Source organism: Pectinophora gossypiella, chromosome 1 (genome assembly GCF_024362695.1).
Source record: "Pectinophora gossypiella chromosome 1, ilPecGoss1.1, whole genome shotgun sequence".
Taxonomy (NCBI): domain Eukaryota; kingdom Metazoa; phylum Arthropoda; class Insecta; order Lepidoptera; family Gelechiidae; genus Pectinophora; species Pectinophora gossypiella.
In genome coordinates this window covers 10,414,301-10,441,388 of record NC_065404.1, presented here as the reverse complement: position 1 = coordinate 10,441,388, position 27,088 = coordinate 10,414,301, and the positions used below count along the sequence as shown (strand labels likewise).

The 27,088-nt window shown below is 36.7% G+C and overlaps 1 protein-coding gene across 1 annotated transcript; it reads right to left on the bottom strand.

Annotated features, from left to right (window-relative positions):
* Positions 1–1,017: 1,017 nt before the first annotated feature.
* On the bottom strand, positions 1,018–25,033 carry LOC126367187 (4-aminobutyrate aminotransferase, mitochondrial-like). The gene is made up of 9 exons (XM_050010612.1): positions 24,898–25,033; positions 5,987–6,090; positions 5,158–5,325; positions 4,183–4,458; positions 3,316–3,476; positions 2,781–2,928; positions 1,999–2,156; positions 1,502–1,770; positions 1,018–1,136 (listed from the first exon to the last, which is right to left on the bottom strand). The coding sequence occupies exons 1-9, from the start codon at positions 25,031–25,033 to the stop codon at positions 1,018–1,020; spliced, it is 1,539 nt and encodes a 512-aa protein (XP_049866569.1).
* Positions 25,034–27,088: the final 2,055 nt, after the last annotated feature.

Sequence of the window (27,088 nt, the reverse complement as noted above, 5' to 3'; positions counted from 1 at the left end):
TAACGACGGAAGGAACAAGGTCTACAGAAGAGACGGAGAACGCTATGCACAATGCTGCATTGAAGAAAAGGTCAGCTATGGTGGCGGTTCGTGGACGGTTTGGGGAGGAATGAGCGCCGACGGTAAGACAGAGCTTGCTTTCGTGTCTGGGCCACGTCTGCCTGCACTAAACTGTCATCGGTACGTCGAAGAGTGTCTCGAGCCTCATGTGATGCCCTATGCACATTTTATTGGCAACGGCTTCATATTCATGCACGACAATGCTAGGGCTCACACCGCGGGCGTCGTACGAGATTATCTTAACGAAGTCGATATCTCTATTATGGAATGGCCAGCAAGAAGCCCGGACATGAATCCCATTGAACATCTGTGGGATGAATTAAAGAGACGAATTCGAGCAAGAGATCCTGCCCCAGAAACACTTAGCCAGCTGCAAGATGCAATCCAAGAGGAATGGGACAATATACCACAGCATGTGATCGTGACTCTCATCCGATCGATGAAGAACCGTATGGAAGCAGTAATTAGAGCTCGGGGAGGGAATACAAGTTATTAAATAAACGTTTTTTAGCTTTTTTTCATTTACGTGTGTTGTTTTATCCATTTCCTTTATACTCCATACGGAATAAAAATGACTCATTTAACAAAATACGAAACCTATGAAAAATTCATTTAAATTTAGAACATTAACATTAAGATTTGATAAGCTCATATTACTCACTATTAAACGACATTTAACATTTATTCCTAAATGTACACATTTTTCTGATAATCCTGACAAAACGTAAACTTGCAAGGTGTTTCGATTTTTTTGATGAGAAGTGTATTATTATTATTATTAGTAGGTTGTTCGAGCTGACATTTTAAATACTTACTTACTTTCGGTTTCCGAAACGATAATAACTTGCTCTGAATTTTAAATCGATTATTTGATGAGTTAGAGAGTCAATATCAATCAATAGCTTCAATGGAATTGCATGAAAATATATAACTGCACTTATTCCAATAAGTCATTATTTAAAGTTCTTTTAAACTCTTTCTTAGAATATCCAGATATATTTCTGCATGTTTGGGTTGAAACGTCAACGCCGGCCGGAGTCGGATGGACTTATCACCACAGGGTCCACTTATCACACCTTAGGAAGAAAGTAAAGACATCAAAACATGACTTTAAAACATCTCGTGTACCTATGGTTTCGCATGGTTTCGTTGTTTCGTGCCTACACCACAAACTTTTCTTCCGCATAAAACGTATTCAAAATATCGCTATTCGTTCCTGCTATTGGTAAGATATTCTAACCCTGTTTTTTATTTTAAATTGCATTGTTTCTATTTGTAATACTTATTTAAAACAAAAACAAAATCAAACCTCCTCAAAGCTCTGCGTGTTTTGTCACGAAAGAAAATTGTGCTAAGTATAATATCTACGGCATCTCTCGAAGTTGTATCTTTCTAACTTAAACTTATTATATCAATGTATTATACAGAAATATATACATACCCTTTTCCTTTAATATCCTGTTGAGTCTATCTCTGGTCTCTCCGTCTTTACAATCGTACGCTATGAATGTACCACGACCACGCACGCTATTTATAAGACCCGACATGTCTTTCTCCATCTTGAGAAGGCCGTTCATAAGGATCTCTCCAGATTTTTTTACCACATCCAATAAATTTTCTTTGTTTATAGTTTCAATAATCTTTTCTAATAGTATTAGCTTCCCGGGGTCGCCCATCCATGTGTTAAAAATTCTATAGGGTTGGGCGGGCCTAGAAAGGAAAACGGAACTTATATGCCTTTACGACGACGAAGGGTGCATCGTGCTGAAGGAAAGGTTACCCTGCAAGCTCCGGGACTAGTCACCACCAATTTTAATCATTTTGAAAACATAAAGAATGCTGATACCGCTTTGAAAGCGTAAAGTATTCAGCCAGATGATAATTAAGATTAAACAAAATCGGAGTTACAAAAGTAACAAATATAAGTAAAGTAAATACTTTAAAGCTTCCGTGAAGAAGAATCCACCAGTCTGCATTTTTTTGCTGAATATCACAATATCGGGCGACGAATGAAGACCAAAGTGCTCATGACACCACATTTTTCCCGTTGGCCCGCCGCCAGTTTGTACCTCATCCATGATAAAGATGATTCCATTCTGAAAAATAATCATCATCATCATGATAATTTTGAAAAATTAATAATTTTTAAATAAAAAAATATTCAGTGACTTATGTTTTCCATTCATGGTCAGTGCAGAAAACGACTTATCACTTAGTTTCATGCACAGCTATACAGAAAGTTAGTGATGATACTATGGATGGTGCTCAAACATAAATAGCCTATACACGTCCCACTGCTGGGCACAGGCCTCCCCTCAATCAACCGGGGGGAAAGTGGGAGGGGCGGATTATGGTGCTCATTAGTATCTTAATACAAAAAGTAGCTCAAGATGTCTCTTCGTGATTTGTTATTTGTTACGTACACATAGTTACCTTCAATGCAGAAAGTGTGCAGTGCATTTTAACGTCAAAAAATTGAATCTTCTTTTGTATTTCTTCACGGGGTGTTCTATTGTACAATAATTTGCATTTATGCATGGTACGGGCAAAAAAGTAGGAAAAAAAAAGGTAAGCCAAGGCAAAAGGAAAAAAAGGAGAAATTGTTGTTTAGCGGGCGCCTATTGTGCTTATTTTATTCGTATGTATATGTTTTGTACAATAAAGAATTATTGATTGATTGAAAATAACAAAATAATATTGCGCACTATTTACTCACTTACCTTTTTGCATATTGTCTGAAGATTCTGGAAGAATTGTGGTGAAGCTTCCCTGTCTCCACCTTCGGCCTGTATCGGTTCAACAACTACAGCGGCCACGGGATAGCAATCCTTGTATATGTCTATGAGATTCTGCACTTCTTGAAGACAGCTAAAATAATATACTTATCATACAAAAGGGTTGACTTGTTTTGTATGTTGTGTGCAATAATGTATATTTGTATTGTATTATTTGTACGAATTCACCAACAATTATTGAACTGATTACCTACATTTGCGCATATAAAAGTAAGTGCGCAATGCATACAAATGTCAAATAGCAATATTGCTTTTTGATTAATTAATTTGATGTGGCCTTTCTAAACCCCCTGCACAAAATAGAAAATACGACATCTCAAAATCAGAAAATGATTTCGATGTAAACCTGATCCACCTTAAGCCTCATCTCTCCTTTCCGTGAATCAAATAAATTTCTCTTGAAAACCAAAACCAAATGAACAGATATTAAAAATGCAGGAAATAATAAATAGTTAAATACTTGACATCTTGTACTCCATTATGCCGGACGTTTAAAGCAAGAGGATATTTATATTGCGGGAATGAAGCAACTGGCCATTTCAATAACGGGAAGTCCAGTCTGTGGAGGGGTTTCGACCTGGTTGCTGAAAGAGCTCCGGTGGTACGCCCATGAAAACTACCCTGCAATATAAACTAGAAAATTATTTCAATCAATGGGCCTGGTACTTTCCAATATCTGCCTAATCAATATACCTACAAATATTATGAAACATCAAAGTTGGTACGCATTTTTCATGAAAAATAAATAAAATATATCGTTATATTTTAATAATGCAGTTCATTATTCTACCTGCTGTACAAGGTAGGGCCACTCAAATTCATTTACCCAGCTGCTTTGAAGATTTTGTAAAATCTATTTAGTGGAAATGTGATCTGCCACTTCAACCCGAGTATTCCTTTGATATATGGTAACTGATTTCACCAACGGACGGATTAATTATGATCGTAATATACGATCCCGACGACGCGATTACTCTAGCCATAGAGGCGGCCAATCAGCTCGCAACACTAAACACTTCAGAACCCCGACATCGACTCCGCCGGCGTGGTCGATGATTTCTCTCATTCAGCGCTTATCGCTATTGACCCACGAGGTCGATTAATTCTTTCAAATATTCTTCCTCTCAGACGACGCCCTGAGCCGAGGTTCGCGCCCAAATGGGCACCCTCAGGCCTTCTTAAATTTTGTACCGGGTGAGAGCCCTCAGCGCTCCCTATTTGTCCGGCCAAATAGTTAATGCCATCTGCGGCAAATCTACAATAAGTCACGTCAAAAAAAGGCTTATGAATTTGAACTCTAAAAACTCTAGAAAATCAAATATTTTACCATAAAAGACAAAATAGAGACATTCGGACAGCCAGGCGGTTCGTTCATTAAGGAAGTATTCATTTCTTCTTGTGTGAAGTTAGTCGTTCCACGTTGTTGAGTACGATACCAGATGAAGGCTGATTTGTAGGCATATTCGTTCGCGCATGCGCCACACATCATTGTATGAACATGGTCCAAACCTCGAGGAGCGATTGATAACAGCACCTCACGCATGCGACAAGGCCAATCAGATCCTGGAAAAACGCCAAGGGCTGGCCGATTGATCATGGATCTCTGAAATATATGGATTATCATTTACATAACATGAAAAGCGTATTCAAGGCTACATATCTAGAACTACGTCGCACCTAGTTCTAGACCAAAGACTATTGTTAAAATTTGGTCTTCTAACTTTTGTTTCTAGGATTATCTTTTCTTCTTCTGGTGTTATGGTTATTACTGATCCACCAGAGGCTTGTACCTAACTAGTAACTAGGATAACGGCTTAGCCAAAAATCTTAGGTTCGGACAATCCAGACATGTCGTCAAGTTGTGAGCCAAACGTTCGAGCCAGTGGACCACATAGTTTGATATCATTTTAGTACTTAATCTTCTTCTATAGTGTGGGTTGTGAGGTGGATTACCAACCCCATCAACCCTGGTGTCAGGGTTATTATTGAGCCGCCATAGGCCCCTGACATGACTCATGTAACGACTACATACTTACATCAGTAAGTAATAATCGGGACCAACGGCTTAACGTGCCTTCCGAAGCACGGATTATCTTTCTTTTGGACAATTAGGTGATCCGCCTGTAATGTCCTAACCAAACTAGGGATCACAAAGTGATTTTTGTGATAGTACTTAATAGGTAGGGGTCATTAGTTGAGACTGTTAACAAACGCTAACCTACTCCTATTTGTAATAAAATCAATTTTGCTCCTCCATTTTCCAAACAAGCAATTCTTTATTATCATTACGTCATTTACTTACCAGAGCATGTTCACTCTTGAATGCATTCAATAAATTTGGATGGTTATAGCCTAGAGGTACAGAGGATATTTGTGTGAACACGTCCAAGAACCGGTTGCCATCGACATCGGCCAAATAATTTCCATAACTGTTATTGTAATCGGCGAATAACTGCACAGCACCCGCTTGCTACAATATAAATGACGAAATAATATTATAAATTCTACATTGATTGGATGCCTACAAATGGACGTCGTAGCAGACGTGTCTGCAAAAGAAGGTGGATAGATGATTTGGCTGCTATTGAAAAGGACTGATTTTGCCATCGATCCTTATCTGCCTGGATAAGGAAGATGCTGTGCAAGAGGAGAAGGTAGGCCTTTGCTCAGCAGTGGGACACGATAGAGAAAACATAATATAAAACTAATAGTATAATACAAAATACAGAAAACCGCTGGCAATCAATTTTGATACAAAGTCCTAAGATCCATCGTGTTAGAAAGGACATACTTAACACTTCCATTGATATTTGTCATGGTCGGGAAGGTGAGCAGATGAACCATTTCTATTGTTTTTTATTAGCTCCCGGTATAGCATAGGCCCAGTCGTCTTTTATTTGGATAAAAGGTTTATTTAATACTACTTTAGATCATGGCGTAGTACAAATCTTTAATGAAACTGCACGTGTACAGTCATGAGCAATATCATGTACCCACTTTAAAACCCTGTCGCACTATCATATTTGTCATTTTATGAGACTTACGGTTTAATTTGTTAATAAAAAGGTAATGTGACATGGTTTCAAAGTGTATACATATGAGTACTCGTGGCCGTACGTGAACATAAGTACCTGCATTTGGTTAAGCTCTGCTAACAGACACTGTGTCTTCGGGCCAGGTACTTCGGTCATCACTTCTGGTTTGTCAGGTTCCTTTGAAGCATCTACAAAGGTAACTGCTGGCAATATCAAAATTAAACAAAGTACCTACTATAGGGAAAATGAAGTACTCTCGACAATCCAACATTACCAAAGACAAATTCCACCCATGATAGACATGGGGAACTTTTAGATTTAACACTTATTAAAACAATCAATACATTTTATTGAGACTATCTCTTATTGAAAACATATGTAAAGAAATGAAATATATAATGGTTTTCCGGGTACCTAGAGGCGTGTTGGTTCAGCAAAGAAAGAAAGAGAATATCTACCTATTATCAGAGTGTACCACAACGATTAACGTTTGTAGTTAGGTAGGAACCCTTTAATATCCTTATACTCTATTTAACAATACTATGAGTAAGTAGTATTATTATAAAGAGCAAGGACAATTTGTATGAACGTATGAACTCACAACGTTCTTCACACACAGTAGATTCACTGGCACAACGCACCGAAGTTTGTTTATAGTTTGAGGTTGGTACTACTGAAAAGGAACAAAATTTTATTTAATAAAAAAAAATATACGGCATATGAACAATCCAAAAAACAAATATTGTCTGCTCAATTGTACTTAATCGACTTAGATACTAATGCTTTAAACTTATAACAACCATTTTATCTTGAATTGGCGGTTAAAACATCTACTGGAGTATACTATAATATCCCATTTATATGTTATGTCGAGGCGTGACCGATGTAAGTAAGGTAAAAATTGGATAATTTTAAAATATACATATTATACAAGCCCAAACGGTTTTGATAATATGAAAAAGTAAGTTTTCGTGTCATCACGGAGGAATATTCGTTTGTAACTTACTTTTCATGAATGGTACAATATGTTTAGGAGTGCGAATTAATAAATCCTTTGTTAATAACATTTTAAACACAATATAATATAAAATACTGTATATTTACAATATAAAATTGTGAGAAATGTTTAAGAAACATACAAAACTGACATAAGAAATAAAAATTTGACAAACGGCCACTCTGTCAAAAGAAATCAGCGTTGCAAATAAGAAATTCTTTTTGGTAAACATCTTGCATTGACACAGTTGGCTTAACCATGATAAACGGCGATACAACTCACCACCTATCACGTCGCCGTCGGTCTAACAAAAAGCTCGTTGAGGTGTGGGTAGGTAGTTCATCATGAGGTGAATGTACCTCCGACTACCCTTATTGGGAATAGTACTAGGACGACTATCGTAGTCGTGAACTTATGATAAACAATAAAATATATTCTCATGCTTTAGGAAACCTGTAAGCTCGAACCCGCGACATTCTCTTTTGTGGCAAAACATACCTAAACTCAACTCTTATTTACTTACATAGGGAAACTTGTAGAGTGAAATGAAAACTCTCAACGAAAGAACACGGAGAAGAACTGAACTTTCACAAGATAATACCCATGCGCGATGGTTTCCAAGTAAAACATCATATTAATATCACGTTGTGAAGTTAAGTCGTAAGACAACAGCGGTGGGGTTCATCGAAACAACAAACCATTAGGTACCGCTGAAGTGCCGGAGACATTAACTAGGTGCGAGGTAATGTTCGGTATTCTCCGCCAAATCGCTTGCTTTCTAATTTACGTCCCAAATTCGGTGACACGTGCGCTTTATTGATTTGGTTTGTTATTAACGAAGCAGGGTTTACGCTAAATGAAGCCGTTATCTTAAGTAACTTTATTGGAGGAAGTGGAGTCAGTTTTCTTAAAGCAGAATGAAGAACAAAAATATTTTTAAAATGTCAGCAGGGTTCTTTTTAGTAAAGTAATCTTACCTACAAATAAAAACTGTCCTTCAACTACTACCTTTCATTTAGGAAAACTACTAAAACTTTTTAGCCTATTGGATCAGAGAACCTACGATATTATGATAACATCCTACATCGTACGATCTTCGCAATGAAATAAGAATATAATTCGGACGAAACATAAAACGCCGTCACCAATATGTTTTTTATGAACAGTAGGCGGTCCATTGCGTAATTTGTAATCCCCTCTCGGGGAAAATAAGTCTCCAACCATGGTACTACAGTTTTTTGTGGTTTTGGCACAGTGGGAGGCTTACCAACTAGGTCGCTAGCATATCCGTAACGTACACACAAGAGGAAAACGGAAGAACTAGATTAAGAGAAGATGGATAGATTTGGCATCAAAAAATCGTAGGAGAGTAACATAACATAAATAGTCTATACACGTCCCACTGCTGGGCACAGATCTCCATTCTATCAACCGGAGGGTGTACGGAGTGAACTCCACCAAGTTAAGTAAATGGAATAGTAGGTTTCGTAGGGCAACAGTGTGCTGGAGTTCGTTCTCGTTCGTAAGAATACCTTGAGGGCAGACGCCCAATAGGTATTAAAAGGCTAGATTTATCCTTACTTATATTATTTATTAAAAGAAAATATATACATGACACATTAATTAAGATTTCTCGAGAGCGGGTTAGGTTATTTGCATTTTATTCCTAGGGAATTAAGATTCGTGTCGCGCCGCCCGCGTGCCGACTGACTTCGCACACGCTTCGTGCAATTTCAACCTAGCTGATAAGCAGCGCAATATTTCACATTACACATGACGCTGTTTTCAGATAACTACAACAGGACCGTGTTACGGTAGTACCATTAACGAGGGCCCGTAACAGGGGGAATGAGGATGGGTTCACCTAAGGTATTTTAGTAACACGTCGTGTGTCGCTAACACTCGTACGGAAAACACAAGCCGAACTAAGTCCATACATGCAGTGCTGAAAACAGCAGGCAACTTTTATTTCACCCTCAGTGCTGGTGCAATGTATCCCGCGTGCTAGTAAATCTTCTTATCTGTGTCAGGTAATGCTCTACCTAAGCGAAGGCGAATCCTTGACTTCGGGTGTTTATAAAAGAAAGGTGCTACGAGTGAATTCTCTTAGGACAACCAACAACAAAATTAACTTACCTAAAGTTGTCATTTAATTTATTATACGCATACATAGGAAAACGTAATTTACCATATTTTTCCCATTGTTTCCCTAGGCACTTCGGTTTGGCAGTACCAATCGAGTCATGGGAGATTATTCTTTCCAGTGACACTATGGTAGTCTTTACATAGGTATTCTGTCTACACAACAGCGGTTACGAGCTTCGTCATCTGTCGTATTGCATTTTAAGAAGCGTTTGCTTTGTCTCAACATTACCGACACTTACTTTTTAGCCATTTTGGTATTACACATTTGCTTTAATTGTAGCAATTGTAGAACCATAGTCGTATAAAATTTGCTTGTACATAATTTAAACAAATTGTATCGAGGTAAGGAAGAAATCTACTTGGATAAGCGTCAAACTCACTCCACTAACTCTTAACTCCTGCCTTAGAGCAATACGGGCCTTCTTAGGTACTGTCACATGGGTAAAAATAATATTTAGTTTTAAAAATGTCAGAATCTGTAAATAGATCATGGTGATGATCATATCATGAGCATGAGAAATGTTTAAATTAAGTACGAAATATTTTTAATTTAGAATTTTACTCAAAAACGATTACCCGCAACTTTTAGAACAGGTGGCTCAAACATCTGTACCTGCACTGATACTATATAAAGAGGTACGTTAATATCTGGAACCACTGAACTGATCCAAAAAAACTTTAGAACACTGTTGGAGTAAGTAATACAATATGCTGCACTTTATTTTGAGTACTAAAGTTGTCTTTTATTTAATAGGCTACTTGGCAACTTGGTCGAATGAGATACAATATTTACTTTCTACGAAATGTCAAAGGGAACTTTTCTTTAGAGTTTGTATGGAAATACTGCCCTGTGATGTTATCAATAAAACGGTTAAACGTCGTACTCATACTTACTTAATTCACAAATAAAATTTGAAAATAAGTCAAAAAGTAAAATGACCTTGATTTTTGATAATCTTAGACTGGCATCTATATCTAAAATAATCAGCATTTTATAATTTATCTTTGACCAAGTCAAAAATCTAATCTAGCAGCTACAATACAATACAGGCTAGTTCCCAACTAGTCAAATCAATTACATTTTACTTAACGTCAAAACACGAAATCACTATGAAAAAAATATTAGAAAAACGTGATTAAATGTCGGACGTATTATTACGTTTTTTTATAAATACTTAACTTAAAAAAAAGTAAAATGTATTTCGTTAGTTTTAGATCAGTTTTTATTTAGTATTTCATAATTTATCTTTGACCTAGGACACTACACAATTATGCTTTATTGCACAGAAGGAACACATATTGCACAGAAAGTACACAGGAATACAAAATAAACAAACATGGTAAGTATTACAAGTTCTTATAAAAATATGCACAAACATGTGACACCCTGGCTTATAGCAGCTACGTTTACTTTGTTATTGGCTGTACTAACCGCATTGCTAAGTGTTCCGTACGTTAAAACATAGATTTTAGTTTGTGCACTATCCCAGACCTCTCGTTAAGAAGATAAACGTAACTTTATTTGGGGTTTTATCTATTCGCAACTACACGCTATGAAACTAAATGAGTTTCCGATAACAAAGTTGAAACTGTATGACCGAGTTACTGGTTTACTGCCCTGATTAACATGACGTAATATACAAACATTTTACTACATATTAAAAGTTCAAACACTTTGATCGTTGGTATCCTTTATACTATGCATGTACTAAGTACGGTGCTCCTCTAAGGTTTACCTGGAGAGCTAATGAAATCATAGAATACTTTCAACTTGTCTTGCCGGGCATGTCGTAAAATCCGACAGAGGGATTTTTCTTTCTAAAACGATGGACATTTTTTACGGGCGACAGGCCGATTCCTTGTCACCATAAGGTTCATCATATCCATCTTATTTCGTATCAACAGTGGCTGCAAGTTGTATTTGAGTGTTTATTTGTGACTTTGTCCATCCTATTAGAGATTACTTGCATGAGTTTATGTGCCTATGTAAGTATGTACTAAGTACAAATTATATGTATATAACTCATGACAAAGTATGCTATGTAAATATTATAATTAAAAGCTTTAAAACATAACTTTCGAATATTGTAGTGGGTACAAAGTAAAATGCTAAAGATTTTAATTCAAAGGTCTCTCAATAACTGATCACAGACGCGATAAAGGAGACGTCGCGTCGGGTGGGAGAGAATAAAAATCCCAGTCATTGTGCGCTCTGCACCCTCTGTGGTCCAGTGGTTTGAGCATTGGGATCACGATCCAGAGGTCCCGGGTTCAAATTCCGGTGGGTCACAAAAATCACTTTGTGATACCTAGTTTGGTTAGGACATTACAGACTGATCACCTGATTGTCCGAAAGTAAGATGATCCGTGCTTCGGAAGGCACGTTAAGCTGTTGCACGTAGCACTTAATGATGTAAGTAAGTAGTCGTTACATGAGCCATTTGGCGGCTCAATAGTAACCCTGAACCCTGACACCAGGGATGATGGGTTTGGTAATCCACCACACAACCCACACGACACCTTAAAAAAAGGCTTGTGTAAAACTAACTTTTAAGAGATAACATTCTAAATCTTCTCACTTTCCAATGTCAAAATCCATTCGGAATTTATATCTGCCCATACAAAACAAACACTAGAAACAATCCTCCATATAAAAACCTAACAAGAAATATGACAAGAAAAATTTCACGCACCACCGACGTAGCTTTTAAAACTCCGCTTTTGCAACATTAAACTAGGCATGCAAAACATGGATTAATGTCGTGTCAATTTCACGAAGCCGCAAAATAAAATGTACAAAAAATTGGTTAATGGCGCGCAGAAGCGAAATATTAATAAAAACGTTTCAGTTTCAAGTTTTTATTTAAAAAAAAATAACGGCTCTTTTGTAACAGGTTCGTTTGAAACTAGCTCGTAACTCGGGACAAGCGTTTAAAGTAAAAACTTTAAAAAACTATTAAATTGGATAGCCCAGTCGTGTTGGCACGATTCCGGAGTTCCAGAGGCTTTTGCTATTTTGTTCGACCTAAATAAATAAGTAGAGGGATTATAAATTCTTTTGGATGTCTATCAATTCCTTTATCTTTAGTGCCGGCTATAAAGCTGGCTCAAGTAAATAAGAAATAGTTGTATTAAATAAGGCAGACCGTAACTCCTTAGTGATAACGAGCCCTTTGTCTCATCGCTGGCGTTATTTACCCAACTTGATTGATAGAGATGAATATTCAGACGGGCCGTCGACAAATCCCGCTATGTTTCGTCTGTAATGGCCTGTTTCCCCTCACCTTCTGGAATTGCAACATAAATCTCTGTCCGAAATGGGTACTTTGCTTCACATCATTGCGTTACTGGACGAAATTATGATTCAAAATCCTGTTTACAGTGCATGTAGCGGCGGAAAATGTACATTTAACGGTTTATTAAACTTTATTAAGCATATGATTCACAATAATGTACCGAGACTGAATACCTGTTTCGTTTTAAATGCTGTGCATATTATAATTCTTTGCGCGTATTTGTTACTAGATAACACAACAGGGTGTTAGTGACATCATAATAATTCTGAGTTAATATCAAGTATAATTTTCCGTCGCAAAATTCATGATTTTTTTAGTTTTTTTAAATTATTTTCTCTTTCTTTATTATTGTTTTTTTTGCGATGGAAAATTCGACTTGATATTAACTCAGAAAAATGAGCTAAATCATCCCTCTCAGTATTTGTTACGATGTCACTTATACCCCGTACAAGTACGTACGGTCACGAGCATTAATATGTATTCACATTGGTACCATGTCACATTCACTTTTTTGACAAATTGAACTTCAAGTCTCACTAAGTGTCAATTATGTTAGTGCGACAGAGTCCTAAAGTGGGTACATTATATTGCTCATGACTGTACAGGTTAAAGCACATAGTAACGTGTAATATCAATTATAATTTTCCGTCACAAAATTCATGAAGTTTTTTAGATTTTTTTAATTACTTTCAGTTCCATACTTTTGCGACGGAAAATTCCACTTAATATCAACAAACAATCATCCCTTAAAGTTTTCGTTACGATGTCACTAACACCCTGTATGTAAGTAGCTATATACGTCCGTCAACTGGGTACAGGCCTCACTTGAATCAACCGGAGGGGAATAGAGGATGGTTACTATCCTCATACCGTTAATCATAAGTATTTAACTTAAGATACGAGTGCCAAGTAGCTGCAGTTAATTAATCTTGATTGGCTTGTGTCTTTGACTACCCCTAAGGATTATGCACATAAGTTTATGTAATAGGTAAGTACTACAAACTAGCAAGTTCGGACATCGGGAGACTGTGGAAATGCACAGGAATTGATTCACATTCATCGGTGGAATTTATTCTAAGAATATTTGTGGGCCGCAGTTGAGTCACCTCTTGCATTTCCTGGGCGTTTAGCCCGCTCCCGGCGAGATCATAAATATCAGTTCTAGAGAGCCTTGGCAAGGACTCGGCTTGGAATCCTACCAAATTTAAATATCCTCTTTGCAAAATCATAAAGTTCGCATTACGTATGACAAAGCGGCTGCATTGTCTACTTTTCTTTCCAACTCACCATCTTTCAACTAAATTAAACCGCCGGTCAATTTCGCCATGCTAGAGAATTTTCGTTATTTTAGTTGTTTGCATTTTTTATCAAGTTTGTAATACCTTTTGATGTTAAGGGCTGTTTAGAACAGAAAATGAAAGCAGATGAAAACTCGAAATTGGTTTGTAAAGAATACTTTTATGCAAATTAGGCGAGAGAGAGATTAGAGGCAACCCTGCAGCGGGGAGTATTCTCATAACGGTTTATGTCGACAATTTACTGAGGTTTAGCCATGCCCGCGCCACATTTGTTTGAACTTCTGCACTCAGAACAACACAAATATACGCTTCAACTTTAGTGTTATGTAATGTTAAACCAAATAAGGTTCAATTTGAGATTTGCGTTGACTTCTGTACTAAGTTTCATTCATGTTTTGTGAGAAGGGATAACGACTTAAGTAAGATACAAGAGTAAACTTAATTTGGAATGAAATGTATTAGTATGGTTTAATGGTTTAATGGTATTGATCTAAAATATTTTATTGTAGTTGAGGTTAGTATTCCCCTTAGTATTCCCGCATATAAAAGCAGCGTTGTGTGTCAACTTCAAGCAAAATTAAAATTATTTACAGACATTACTTCGGCCTAATCCATACATGAACTACAAAATTATTATTTACCCTTATTACTTTTCAACTTTTTTCTATTTTGTTATTTTCTCTTGACCATGACTTTCTGGGGGTGAAGGCCTAGAGTCATAGAACACAGGGTATCCTAGTTTAGGCTCCAGTTTCTATAAATATTACCATGTATTTTAAAATAAAGATGTACATACTTTACCAAAGAAAATAAAATAGAAAGAGAAACAAAATCCCCCACTGCTGCGCCTTGAGACCGGATTGGGATTCTGACAGAATAAGTTGTCTGCTCATCCACGCCTTCTGAAGATAATACAGTTTATGACATTGTATTTTCACAATATCGAAGAGTCCTGTTCCGCAATGTTCTAAAATGCACCACAGGGAGTGAACATGTATTTCTGTGGGGCGCGGCAGAGTCAATCCAATTTGCTCCGACATCTAGTGGCCGCTACACAGGTTTATTTGTTCATCATATCGCAACAGCGGGAGATTTACACCAGAATATCGTGTGACATGTATTCCTCGCAAACGAGGTTTGTTCCAACTTGTCTACTTATTATTCAAGGATCTAATACATGGGTTAGATAGGCTAGCCTATAACATACATCCCATTTGGATAATAATGTACGAAATTATGGATTCAGCCAGACAAATGGATATTCAAATAGCAGAGCCCGAAACAAAACATTGGTTTAGAATTGAACAATGCCAATTTATTGACAATGGTCCCGAGAGCGTAGATATTAAACACACATACCTGCCTAAACTTACCACCTTGCTCTCTTTGCGGATGGATAGAGATACAAGTCGATGTAGACAACTTATACTCGCAGCATTGGATAATAGATATAATATGATGACTCTATTAGCAAACAGCATTGATACGCTACACGATACAGATTTCTAGCCTATCGCTTATAAAAAATAGTTTTTTACGTTAGATACCTTGGTATAAGAAGTCGGCGAAGGAATCATAATCATATCTAACGTAAAACTAATTATTACAGGCGACAAAAGCATAGGCTTTTGTTTGTTGAGTTACTGTGGTCCTGTGTGTCACAAGCTTGCTTCTCAAACGGACTTGCAGCAATAGGTAATGATGATTTTTTACTGACACAGTTGGCTCGATCATTATAGACGGCGATACGCCTCATCGCTAATTCAAAATGTGATTGAGCAAATAATAACAGGCATTTACTATAAGGCAACGTTATGTAAGATGATCTAAATTAATCCTTTCATCTGATAATAATATAATATTTATATAGCGAGCGTAAGTATATATATCTTACATGGCTAAGCTTCGCAAAGAAAGCTAGATTGATTTCTGGCCAGTGTCGGGGGACATCGCCTTTTTAGGAATGTTTCATTAAGCCGTCCTACAAGATCGACTTTTCGATAAGTCCATTAGCTTGAAAGATAAGGCAGATAAGATACAAAGTCTTCGAATTAAAAACTTCCAGATTGATCCGCAGCCAAGGTGGAGTTACCTTATTAAAAAGTTTCACACTGAAAGCCGAAGTAATGGACATCGTCAATTTTAAGTTACGTGATCGGTTTTAATAATTAAAAGAGTTCACTGTTTACAGTTATATCAATAAGAAAAAATTACAGAGACAGAACGATTCGACGGACAATTCTTTAAGACCGGAAAAGTTCTTTAATTTTCCATGTAAGTACTCGTAACATGTTTACATTTCTTCTATCATTTTAAATCAGATATTTCCTAGAATTATATTTTACTCGAAGTAAAGTCATATTCATAACAAGACCACAAAAAAGTATTTATTTCTGGATGTAATGTTATCAGGAAATTTATTAATGCGCTTATAATTTCTAACACACTAAACTGTATCTACAAATTCATAATAGATCTTTTTAATATAAACATAATAAAATTAACGCCGCTAATAGTTAAAACTTAAACTCTAAGAAAAATAGCAAAACTAAATTTGTGTGTGTGTCCGTAAACTTTGAAAGGTACTCATACCTTAATTAAAACACATAATAACGGGTTCTTACCACGTTTAAAATAGGGATATGAGACACCCGATATTTCGACACTATATGCCTATTTTAAACGCGGTAAGCACCCGTTATTATGTTTTAATTATGATAATACCGCGTAAACTTAAAACAATGTACCCATACCTTTCTTCTAATAACACAAATTATGACAATATTCCTGAAGTAAACCAAACTGTAACACAAATTACAAATTTTATCTTCATTTGAATAAATTTGTAAGGAGTTTTTGACGCGATAACGCTACAAATATATATAAATACTGTACTGCCAATACGGTATCTAAGGGTAAAAAATTACGCTAATTCTAAAAGCATTTCGAGATTTCGTCTTATTTAGCTTGACTTCTCTAGTTTTAGCGCTCAAATCAGCCAGATGGTGTTTATTTTAGCAATAATCGCGTATTTATTTGACATTCTTCTGACCTCTAAAGGTAGTCTGTTTACCCAAATTGCCGTTGCCATATGGCGTTTATAATGTAATTAATATAATCTATGGTCATCACTAGAGTAAAATGTCCTACGAGTGTGCGGTTAAGAAGCTTAATGAAATAACTTCAATAATAATAATGAGGTTAGTGATCCTAACTCCCATCATGTTTACTAGAAGGAAACTTAATTGAAGAAATTAATAATAAACAACATTTTGTTTGTATCTATCTTTAATGGGCCTGAGTACTCTTAGGGACCGCCCAAAGCTTGGGCACATTGCTCTTAAAATTTTAATACAAACTATGCAAAGGCAAAGGCATAAACGTCATTCAGCCTATATTAGGAGAAAAGCAAAATTATTCAAATTCGTTTTTTAGAAAAGTGGAGTCAATGTAGGGAACTTCTAACTTGCCGAGGACAGGTCAGATTTCAATGATTTTTTCTTTTGAAAAATGTTTGGTTTTTTTTTAATCCAATAAAAATGGATTTAAACTACTTTTCTAATTCTGTACAGTGCTGTCCGTTTGTCTGTCCGTAAATGCCGTATCTTTTGATTCCTATTTGAAACCTAGTTGAAATTTGCACAGAATATGCATTATTATAGCGGTTATACATCAATTCATAAAAAAAGTTTTTGAAACGAAGGGGGGGCCATACATGTAACATGATCGAAATATTTCTTTGCCTAACTCAAAAAGTTTGTGATTTTCAATGATATAAAAAACTACGCCTATAAAAGAAAAAAATCATCAAAATCTGACCTGTCCCTGGCAAATTAGGCTTTATTGACCCCACCAAACGTTTTATATAAAAATATAATAAAAAAAAATACCCTCAAATACTTTACATTCCCAATTCCAGTCGGCTGCGCTATTCCGCATATTCGATAATCAACGGAATTCGACAACTTCAATAAGATTTATATTACATTGTCCCCTTAATAATTTCGTTTGGTGGAAATCGCTTCTTTCAATATTTTACACTTGGCTTGATAGAGAACAAATTATAATAATATATTTTTATTTTATGATGTTTCTATAATTATTATCACTCATGTAATAAAAAAAATAAGGAAACGGTTTATTAAATCATACATTTGGAGCATTGCACTCTATGGAAGTGAAACGTGGACTATGACACAAATAGACAGAGAGAGGTTGGAAGCGATTGAGATGTGGTGTTGGCGAAGGATGGAGGGTATAAGCTGGACTGAAATGGTGTCAAATGAAAAAGTGCTGGAAAGAGTTGAAGAAAAAAGAACCATAATGAAGACTATAAAGAACCGGTAGGGAAATATGATTGGCCACCTGATACGACACGATTCATTTATAACAAACATCATAGAAGGAAAAATTGAAGGGAAGAGAGGAAGGGGTAGACCAGGAGAACAATTATGAAACAAATAAAAGAAAAAGTGCAGGTCGTGTCGTATCAGGAGGTGGAGGATTTTACAGGAAGAAGAGAGGAATGGCGATTACTCCACCGACAAGAGCGCAGCTCTTAAATAAAGAGAGAGATATTGCAGATAATCATACCATTATGAAGACAAGCAATTTTAAACTGGTTACTTATAAAAAAAAAACAGATTGTACTATCTTGAGAGGATGTGTTTTTAAAACATGCTGCACGTAAAATGAACCACGATTTAAAATTTCCACGTTATTGCTTTACAACCGTGTGTAACTTACGGTATAAAGTAAACGGTACACCTACTTACCATGGAGCAAAGTGAATATTCCTAATTCCAAAAGTGGTTGTTTTTTCACAAAGCCGCGGCAACTTTACGTTCGCATTTAATTAAAGAAGAGGTGTAGTCGTGAAAAGTAAATCTGGGCCACTCACCACCTCGACCCAAACAGCCTTCTCCACAAATATTTATGTGTCTTTATTTTAATTTACTTTCAAAATACAAGACAAAAGTAGTTACCCCCGGAAAAAGTTTTGCTTATCGAACGCCTCGGTGATGATTAAGCACTTTATAATATTCTTGCCAGTTACTGAGGGTTATTGTCTATGAACTTAAATTGAGTAGGTGATAATGACTTGTAATTATGAAGACTAATTCACGTATAGTGGGACAGTGTTTAAGTATGCTATTTATGTCAAAAATGTGATCGCCTTGTACCAATTGTTTGTCTATAATTGTTCATGTAAGTAAGTTGTTTCCTTTGTGTGCTATAAAGAGTTTTAGTTACCCGACTGCGGTGAAGAAAAAAGGAGGGTAATGTGTTCGACCGCTATGAATGTATGTGTAACTTCTAAACCACTTTTCAGAATATAATAAATGCCAATCTATCCTAAGGCACGCGACCACGGTTATCTGCGAAACATCACTATTTGGAAGAATTTCAGAGAATAGAAGAGAATATTTTCTTGTTTCATACTTTTTAGAGCGTGATTTTTACGTAGTCGGGTTTTGTTTTTAAACTTATTTTTTTTAAGTGGGTATTCTATTGATTACTTCTTTGATCATAATAATGTAAACCTGTTTAAAATGGGTTCGCCGTTGTAACAGTCATAATATTAAGGTAGCAATGAGTGAGCCCTCGTTATTTAAATTACAATGTCGTGGGGCTCCGCAAACTTCCTTTATTAGTTAAATTTTACTGAATAAAATAAATTGAAAAAATATCTACTAAATCCAATCTACAAATTGCAAAATTCGTTTTAAATTATACCAACTTTAGTCGTAAGATCCTTGTGAGTACCTCAGACCAAAGTATCTGGTATTAGCGGTTTTCGAAAAAAAAAATACCAAGTAAGTAGGTACTTTTGAAGAAATGTGATGACTGCGCTACTTTTTTCATAAAACCCAAAAACCAGAGACGCGGAAAATAGATAAGCGTGTGGGGTAACATAGTGGGGAGATTTGCATGCGAGTTATCCCTGAAGGGTTCGTTGGCAGTTTGCACAGTTCGGTGCAGATATCGGGTATGGTCCTTGCAGGTGGCGTGCTATAATTCGATATGGCGGCACTTAGCTTCGCAGAGATCCCGTTGCCCATAGAGACGGCGCCGACACTGGACGAGAAAACATTCCTGTAATCCACACGTGCAGCACATACGTAAAATGTGAACAGAGTTCAGAAACTTTATTTATCACCATAATGACTTACAACGGAATTGGTTCATATTTTTCTGGATTACATGCAATGTTCAACCCTCATAGAGCTCAGCGACTGATGTCATTTGGATCCTAATACGAATGAAAAAAGAAGAAGGAAAAGCAGAAGACGTACTTACATTATAAATATTTTTCGTTGCTCCTCACATGGTACAATTTAAATCTTCACCCGTGCTGTCACCACTATCTACCTCGGTGAACCCGATTACTGAATTTACGACAGCTCGCCGCAAACGACCCTTCGAGCAAAATTATTGCTTGCCTATACCACTTTTTGCCATTCCGCTACAGGAAAAAAACAAAAATACGTGATTATCTCGGTACCTTAAAATGGCTAGTGTAATTGGATAATAAACCAAAAATACGCTGATAATTTCAGGTAGGAAATTCGCATTTCACGCGATGCATTTGAATAGTTTTACAAAGCTTTGATAACGTAAAGCATTTATTTTAAAATCATTCCAGCAAAAAGCTCCTTGTGTCCGAACACAAACAATACTAGACGGATTTCGCAATGTAGGTTAATATTTTACTTTGTCCGGCTGCCGGCCACAATTTTTGAAAGCTTTCGCTTTGTGTATCGTACCTACTGAAAGAGCATTTTTGTTTTATTTATCTAACCTTTAGTTATAATGGAGGTTTATAATGCTAGGAGTTATCTGTGGGGTACATCGTTATTATAAAGTTGCGGGAACAGGCCGTAACTGACCCGTAAAACCTGAATATGTAATACGTTTATTTATAAATACATTAACCTCTTTCTTTTATTACAAATGCTATATTTTACAGCTGTAATAAATGCTAAATTATGATAACCCACATTATTTGTCTTGTGAAACTATGTATAATTTAAAAAACATCTTAAAGGTACACTAAACCAAAAAATATATTTTCGGATATATTGCACAAACACATTACAAAGAGAATTTTGTAAAAAATGTACATGCGCAATTTTACAATGCAAGTAAAACATGTAATGTAACAACAAACATGTAACATGTGTGTGTGTGTGTGACTGTAAATATTCAAAGTAATATTATATTAAGTAAAATACATAATGACACTGATATGTAGTTTAAGCGAATTAAACAGCAAAATACTTCCCAACCAAGACTATTTTATATCTATTATCTGCACCTAACTACGCTTACCAAGTAGCTGCATTAAAGATCTGTGCCATTTGAAAGTGAAATAATGAAACTAAAAGTTTTTCAATTTGTTATTCTAGGTGATTGGAAAGAGTCGCCACAGTAATAATATTGACTCGTCCTCTGTCGAGCTAACCGGATTTCTTCATTAAGGTCTGAACTATCAATTGAATTAAAACTGGTACCCAAGTTAGCTACGTTCCTACATTTTTTCAACTGTAAAAATTGAAGACCGGCGGACGATCAATATGATGTTATTAAATTATACTTCGGCTTCGCCTAGGTACATTTTATCTATCTTTTTTTATTCTTGGAGAAATGCAAATCATAACAGTAAAAACCTGCTTACATGCGAATTTCTTCAGTATTTCAGTCCGAACGTAGGCACCTAACATAGGAATTTTGAAACAACGAAATTCTGATATGTTACATTTTTGGCACAGAAATCGTCGATTGATTGGTGTGGCTCAATTATAAAGAATGATCCCGCCGAGATGCACAAAATAAAGTTGCCACAGCAATAATATTGACTCGTCCTCTGAGTTAATAGGATTTCTTCATTAAGGTTTGAACTACCAATTGAATTAAAACTTGATCAAAGTTAGTTACGTTCTTTTCTTATTTTTTATTTTTTTTCAATTCTTGGAACAAGGGAGAAACTAATGGACGAACGAAATAGAATTTTATTTATTGTTCGTTAATATTATTTAAAATTCATATGTCTGGACACGAAGGACATTTAGGACAAGTTGGTAAGATTATGAAACTAATGTTTATTGTTTGTACCTGTAGTAGTGTTTTCAACAAAATATTACTACAAAGGTTTCTAATGAACGACGTGCTAAATTACACTTATGTAGTTATATAAATGAAACAATGACGAAGAATTCTGAAACGCACAGCTGCAACATTGCGATGTGTAAGTAGGTAATTTTCTTCGTAAAGCTATTTGCAAACAGACTATCTGCTGACGTTAGAAAATTGGATGCCGACGATGTTTGAAGAAATTTTTAATATAGCGTGTAAGTGCAGTGGAAAATATGTGTGGACCGACACGTTCCAGAGATGGTGCAGCCGGATATCGGCTTATAAATCAAGCCGTGTGCATCCGGAGCATCCGGGAGTTGGCAGAGCCGCCCGAGTGCGGTGTGTCACGGCGCACGCCCGCACGCCCGCCACCGCCGGCCGCGAGCCGTCGCCACATGCTCAGAAATCTGTCTTGCTTTACGGATTTCAGACACGCGGAAACGAAATTATGTCTCTTTATCTTCCTTGCTGCTATATACAGTTGCCAGCACGGTGTGCAGTGCATGATGAATACCGTTATTCATCATGCACTTCACAGTTAATGTTTATAATATTAATGTAAAAAAATAGTTACTATATAGTAATTATTTATATGTGTATATATATTATATATCGTCGTCGTATTTCAACTTCACGTCACTTTTCAAACTCAGTGTGAAAATATTTTAATGTAAGATTTGCAACTTTTCAACGGCTTAATTCTAAAGCTACCAAAATATACACAGCTATAGAAGATAGCGTACTCGTAGATTTATGTGTTATTCTTATGGAGATAAGTTTATACGACACGCTTGCTTATAGTTGTCACGATTCTGCACGGCGACACTTGGCAAGTTGCATCGCGGTGTGGGCGCGTCGCCAGATACGTGTTCACCGCTCGCTACCTGAAACTAACTCCAAAGCCTCTTGTTATTCTACCACGCCACACAAACATAATAACATTGTACCGCCAAAGTCAATACAGATCGGAAACACCGAAAAATGTTTTCAACAGGCAATTTTATACGCCAGTTTTAAACCCAAAAATGTATATCAGCACGAAAACAGTTTAACAAAATACCGCTTCATAGAATTGGTATCCACGGGTAAATTGGTGCATATTATGTAGTTTCTCAAATTATGCTGTTTTATATTATTGCCATTTTTTGCTACAATTTACGAACAATACAAAACAAGCATTATTCACGCGGAACGTAAACATAAGTGGGAAATGCAAAATAAGATAACAAAGAAAGGCGGGTGATATAAAATATGCAGACGTGCGCAACACAAATTGCGCTAACTTGAGTACGAAATGCAGAACTTGAACGTCTCGCGGAGGCCAGCCGAGTCAAGTGTGTCGCTAGCTTTATAAATAGGACGCAGGGCTGTCGGGAGGCAAAAATAGCCAAGACGACTCTCGGCGGCTTAGCTTAATGAATAGAAAGTTTCCGTAAGCGACCTACGCTAAATGTCTTTGCTCAGAAATCACATTTCCCTCCTTTTATTAAAAGGTTGCGGGAATTTCCTGGGAGTGCATGCTGGATGCTTTTATAAGTTAGGACGCTCGTAGAGCCTCGTTGCTCTTAGCTATACCTTATAGAGGAATCTTTCGGAATGACTATTTAACTAAGTGTCCTAACTAAAAGATTATGGATATTTACTGTGAAAGTATAATTTAGTTAAAACGTTTATATAAATACGTTTTATGTTTATTAAGATTTAATAAAAGTAACTATTATTTAAGTAACTATTGTCAGCATCAGTGTCAGTATATTGACAGTGTCGAAGTTATAAATGTTATATTTTTCCGATACAATTCATACCAACACATATATATATATATATATTATATTTAGTATATAAATACAATAGGGGGAGGCCTATGCCCAGCAGTGGGCGTCATACGGCCGATGATGATATAAATACAATAGTTTATGAGGGGTATAATCTCTTAAGCAACCCTCCGTGAAGTAACTCTAACAATGACGTTATGTACAGTTAACTAACTTGTTTGTCATTTCAGTCACAGTAACTGTACGAGAATCGCCCGGGGAACTTTCCCTTCTACTACTGACGCGCTGTAGGTTACAAATACAATTGAATCGACATGAGAAATTAAGTTATTTTATAAAATATTACAGTAACTATATGATTTAAATAATAGTAAATATAATTATTTGTGGAAATTAATCGCAAAAATACTAAATATGCATTTTTTCTCTTTTTTTTTTCTTTCGTGAAACTGGGGCAAAATAGAAAGTATCTCATAGTTTATCAGTCGAAGCCAGTCGTAGAGCTTGACTACGAAATCACGTCGTACCGTAGCGTCGCGCTACGGCGCTGTAAAATAGGACACGGGGTGGCTGATGGTACTACCCAGTGGCGAGGTGGCAATTTCTTTTTACAAATTGTGTATGAAGCCACATCGGCGAGGATCCAATTTAATATTTGTAAACTTTACTGCATAATCGGTTATCAATAATGTAAATGGTCATATTTACAATACCTTGGTATCCGTTGCATATTGAAAATATACTTTCATTGATTAAGCAGTATTCGCCAGTTTCATATCACGTTTTACATTCCATCAACATTTTAACTCCCACTAAAAACGTTTACAAGCATACAAATAGCTGTGAGGCAGCAATATAAACCAGATATAAAGAACAGAAGGCGATTTTAAGCGCCATTTACTGTTTGTTGTTCGTGAGAGGCAGTATGAACTGTACAGCCGCTCTTGAGATCTTATCCAAAAGAAACGTGACTGAATTGTTTTACAATGTAATAATTTTAGCGTCGACTTCACAGACTTTTATTGGAGTCCATTCAGTTAGGATTTAGAGGCTGTTAGCGTCATATAACCGCAATTTAGTCGTTCCCGTTGCCGACGGCGCAATGTTTTCAAATATTGTTAAAATTACCACATTTCATACGTTACGAGTCTCTCACGGCTTCTTTACAGTAGGAAAATTACTGTGGAGCCATTTGGTGGTCTTAATACATTCTTGTTGTATAAATATTTTGGAACCTTATCCGATATTCCATGTTCGTAAAATGGAAGATAGTTAGAAGAATAAAGTTTGTAAAATGTGAGAGATGTTGTACCTATTGGCGTTTGAATGAGATTGCGGGTGACAGACAGCAGCTAAATACGCGCGGCATCGAGGGGGAAGGGGTGCCGCGGCCGCCGCTTGCATCTCATGCAGGGCTCTATCTCGGAGACACTATCTGCGCCCGTCATCTTCGCAGTGCGCCCCCGCCCCGCGACCCGCGCCGCCCTGTCTCTCATTGTGCCCGTCCCACTTTTTAATCTGGAGACGTCGAATAAAAGCACAATACCCTCCTCAGATACGTCTGCTTGATATTTGTTTCTCTTTTAATCACAGAATAGTCAAATCTTTCACTGGAAAATTATACGTCTATTTCATATCTGCCTGCTACTACTATCGTCGATGGATTATTTTATGATACGTTTGAGGACACGTAATAAATGATTCATAGTGGATGAAAAACTACACGTCTAATATCAGCGCCGAAATATTAATCTAAGCCTGCTCACTGCGTCGACAACACATCTTCTACTGTGAGATTGTCTGCGACGTGCGGATAAATCATAGTGATATTACCAAGTCGGTGTGTGGCGGCTTGTAATATATCAAGGGGTATAAGGAGAAGGCTCGCGGACGGAGTACCTCTCGTCAGGTTCGTACCTCATTGCCGCCCTTGCGCCGACAGCGAGACACGGCGAAACAGTTCGCACCAAATAGACTTCTTTCACACTAACATTTTTTGCGGCGATTTCTTAGCCGAACAGTATCGCGGCGAGCTCGCGGAGCGGACGCAGCCATAATCCCTACAAAAAAGAATGCACAAACAAAAATAAATACACATAGTATATATGGGTATTTATCATGCACTGCACACTTACAAGCGGCAGCAAACGTACTGTCATAAGGATAATAAAAATCTTGTAAACAATTATAAAGGATATCAAAGCAAATGTCACGCAGTAGTGAGAGACAAAGTTTTTGCAAAGCAGTCCGCATGTGAGCGAGCGCTTTGTATTAGCAACAAAGCCTGGGGGACGTGTATCGCCGGGGCTTTTAGGCGGTAGTTATCGTGCCAGCCGCAAATGCGAATTTACGCTTTGCATTTTGAAAAATTAAAAGCGACATTTTCAATGCAATTGCGAGCTTTCTTCCCACAGTCGGCGCGGGTAATGGCCACTCCAATCCGAAATTGCACGGTTCTTTTTTTGTCGACGCCTTCGTAAACACTCATTTGAGCGTACTATTTGCAGTGCACTCCATTTTATTTAATCATGACAACATGTTTTAGTATCCAATTCGTCTTTCAATTACTTTTTTACATTTAATAAACTAATGTACTTTTAATACAATCCTTTGACATGATATTGAGTTCGTGAATACGTCAATAATATTTCTATATTGGTGCCTTTCATATCTTTGATAATACACCCTCCTCAAATACGTAGGTAACGTAGAAGTTACGAAAGAACTCGTTTAGACCACTTTTTAAATCCGCCATATAAATAAAGTGAATTCCATTTGGAAGCAGTCTTTCACTGGTAATGTCGTAATGATTCCAATTAGCTTAAATACGCAATTTAAATAACCAGATGGTTCGGAGCGAGCGAGCGAGTCGCGTAGGTAGCGCCACTGAGACGGAAATCGTTGGAATCCACGTGCTACGGAGACCAACCCCGTCCCTAATGGCTACTAATAATAAAAGCAAATGAACGAAAGACTTGTAATAAATTGCATTATCTTTTCAAACGGCGGCGCTTGAAAATCGTTTGTGTCGCCACGCTGAACGTTGATAACTTCCAAGTTTTGATCTCTACACAACTTTTATTTGATTTATTTCGAGACCGGCAGTCCGTGCGACTTGATTTGTTTACCTACAGTTTATTGCTTAAAATAGATGATCGAAAGTACAAATATACTTACAGCATTAGTAAGTAAAGAGGTTCTTCATAAATCGCAGTGTTTGGACATTCTGCACTATATCTTATATTGAATATTTAAATAGCGCTGCTATCTCTACATGATTTCAAATCAAATGACCAAATGTGAGACTTTATAAGTTTATAAGTATTCTAGATCTGCACTCACCTTTAGTAAAACAAATGAATAATAAATTTATATTTTCAAGTCAATTAATTACCAGCGCTTAAGCCTAATGAAATGCTTACGAGTGAAACAACAGAATGCGATACTCTAGCTAGCTTGTTAGCAATAACAAGTGCTTATTGCATCAGTAGTGAATTGCGTATTTTATTTCGAGTATTTCACTGAGTATTCTAGTTAAATAAGTATTACGA

Excerpts from the sequence above, each read along its gene's own strand:
- LOC126367187 (XM_050010612.1), bottom strand. The coding sequence starts at position 25,033 with ATGAGAGACAGGGCGGCGCGGGTCGCGGGGCGGGGGCGCACTGCGAAG. Across the intron at positions 6,091-24,897 it reads CTTCCCCCTCGATGCCGCGC|TTACCTTTGTAGATGCTTCA; the intron begins GTATTTAGCTGC and ends TATTGCCAGCAG. Across the intron at positions 2,157-2,780 it reads TTCAGACAATATGCAAAAAG|AATGGAATCATCTTTATCAT; the intron begins GTAAGTGAGTAA and ends ATTATTTTTCAG.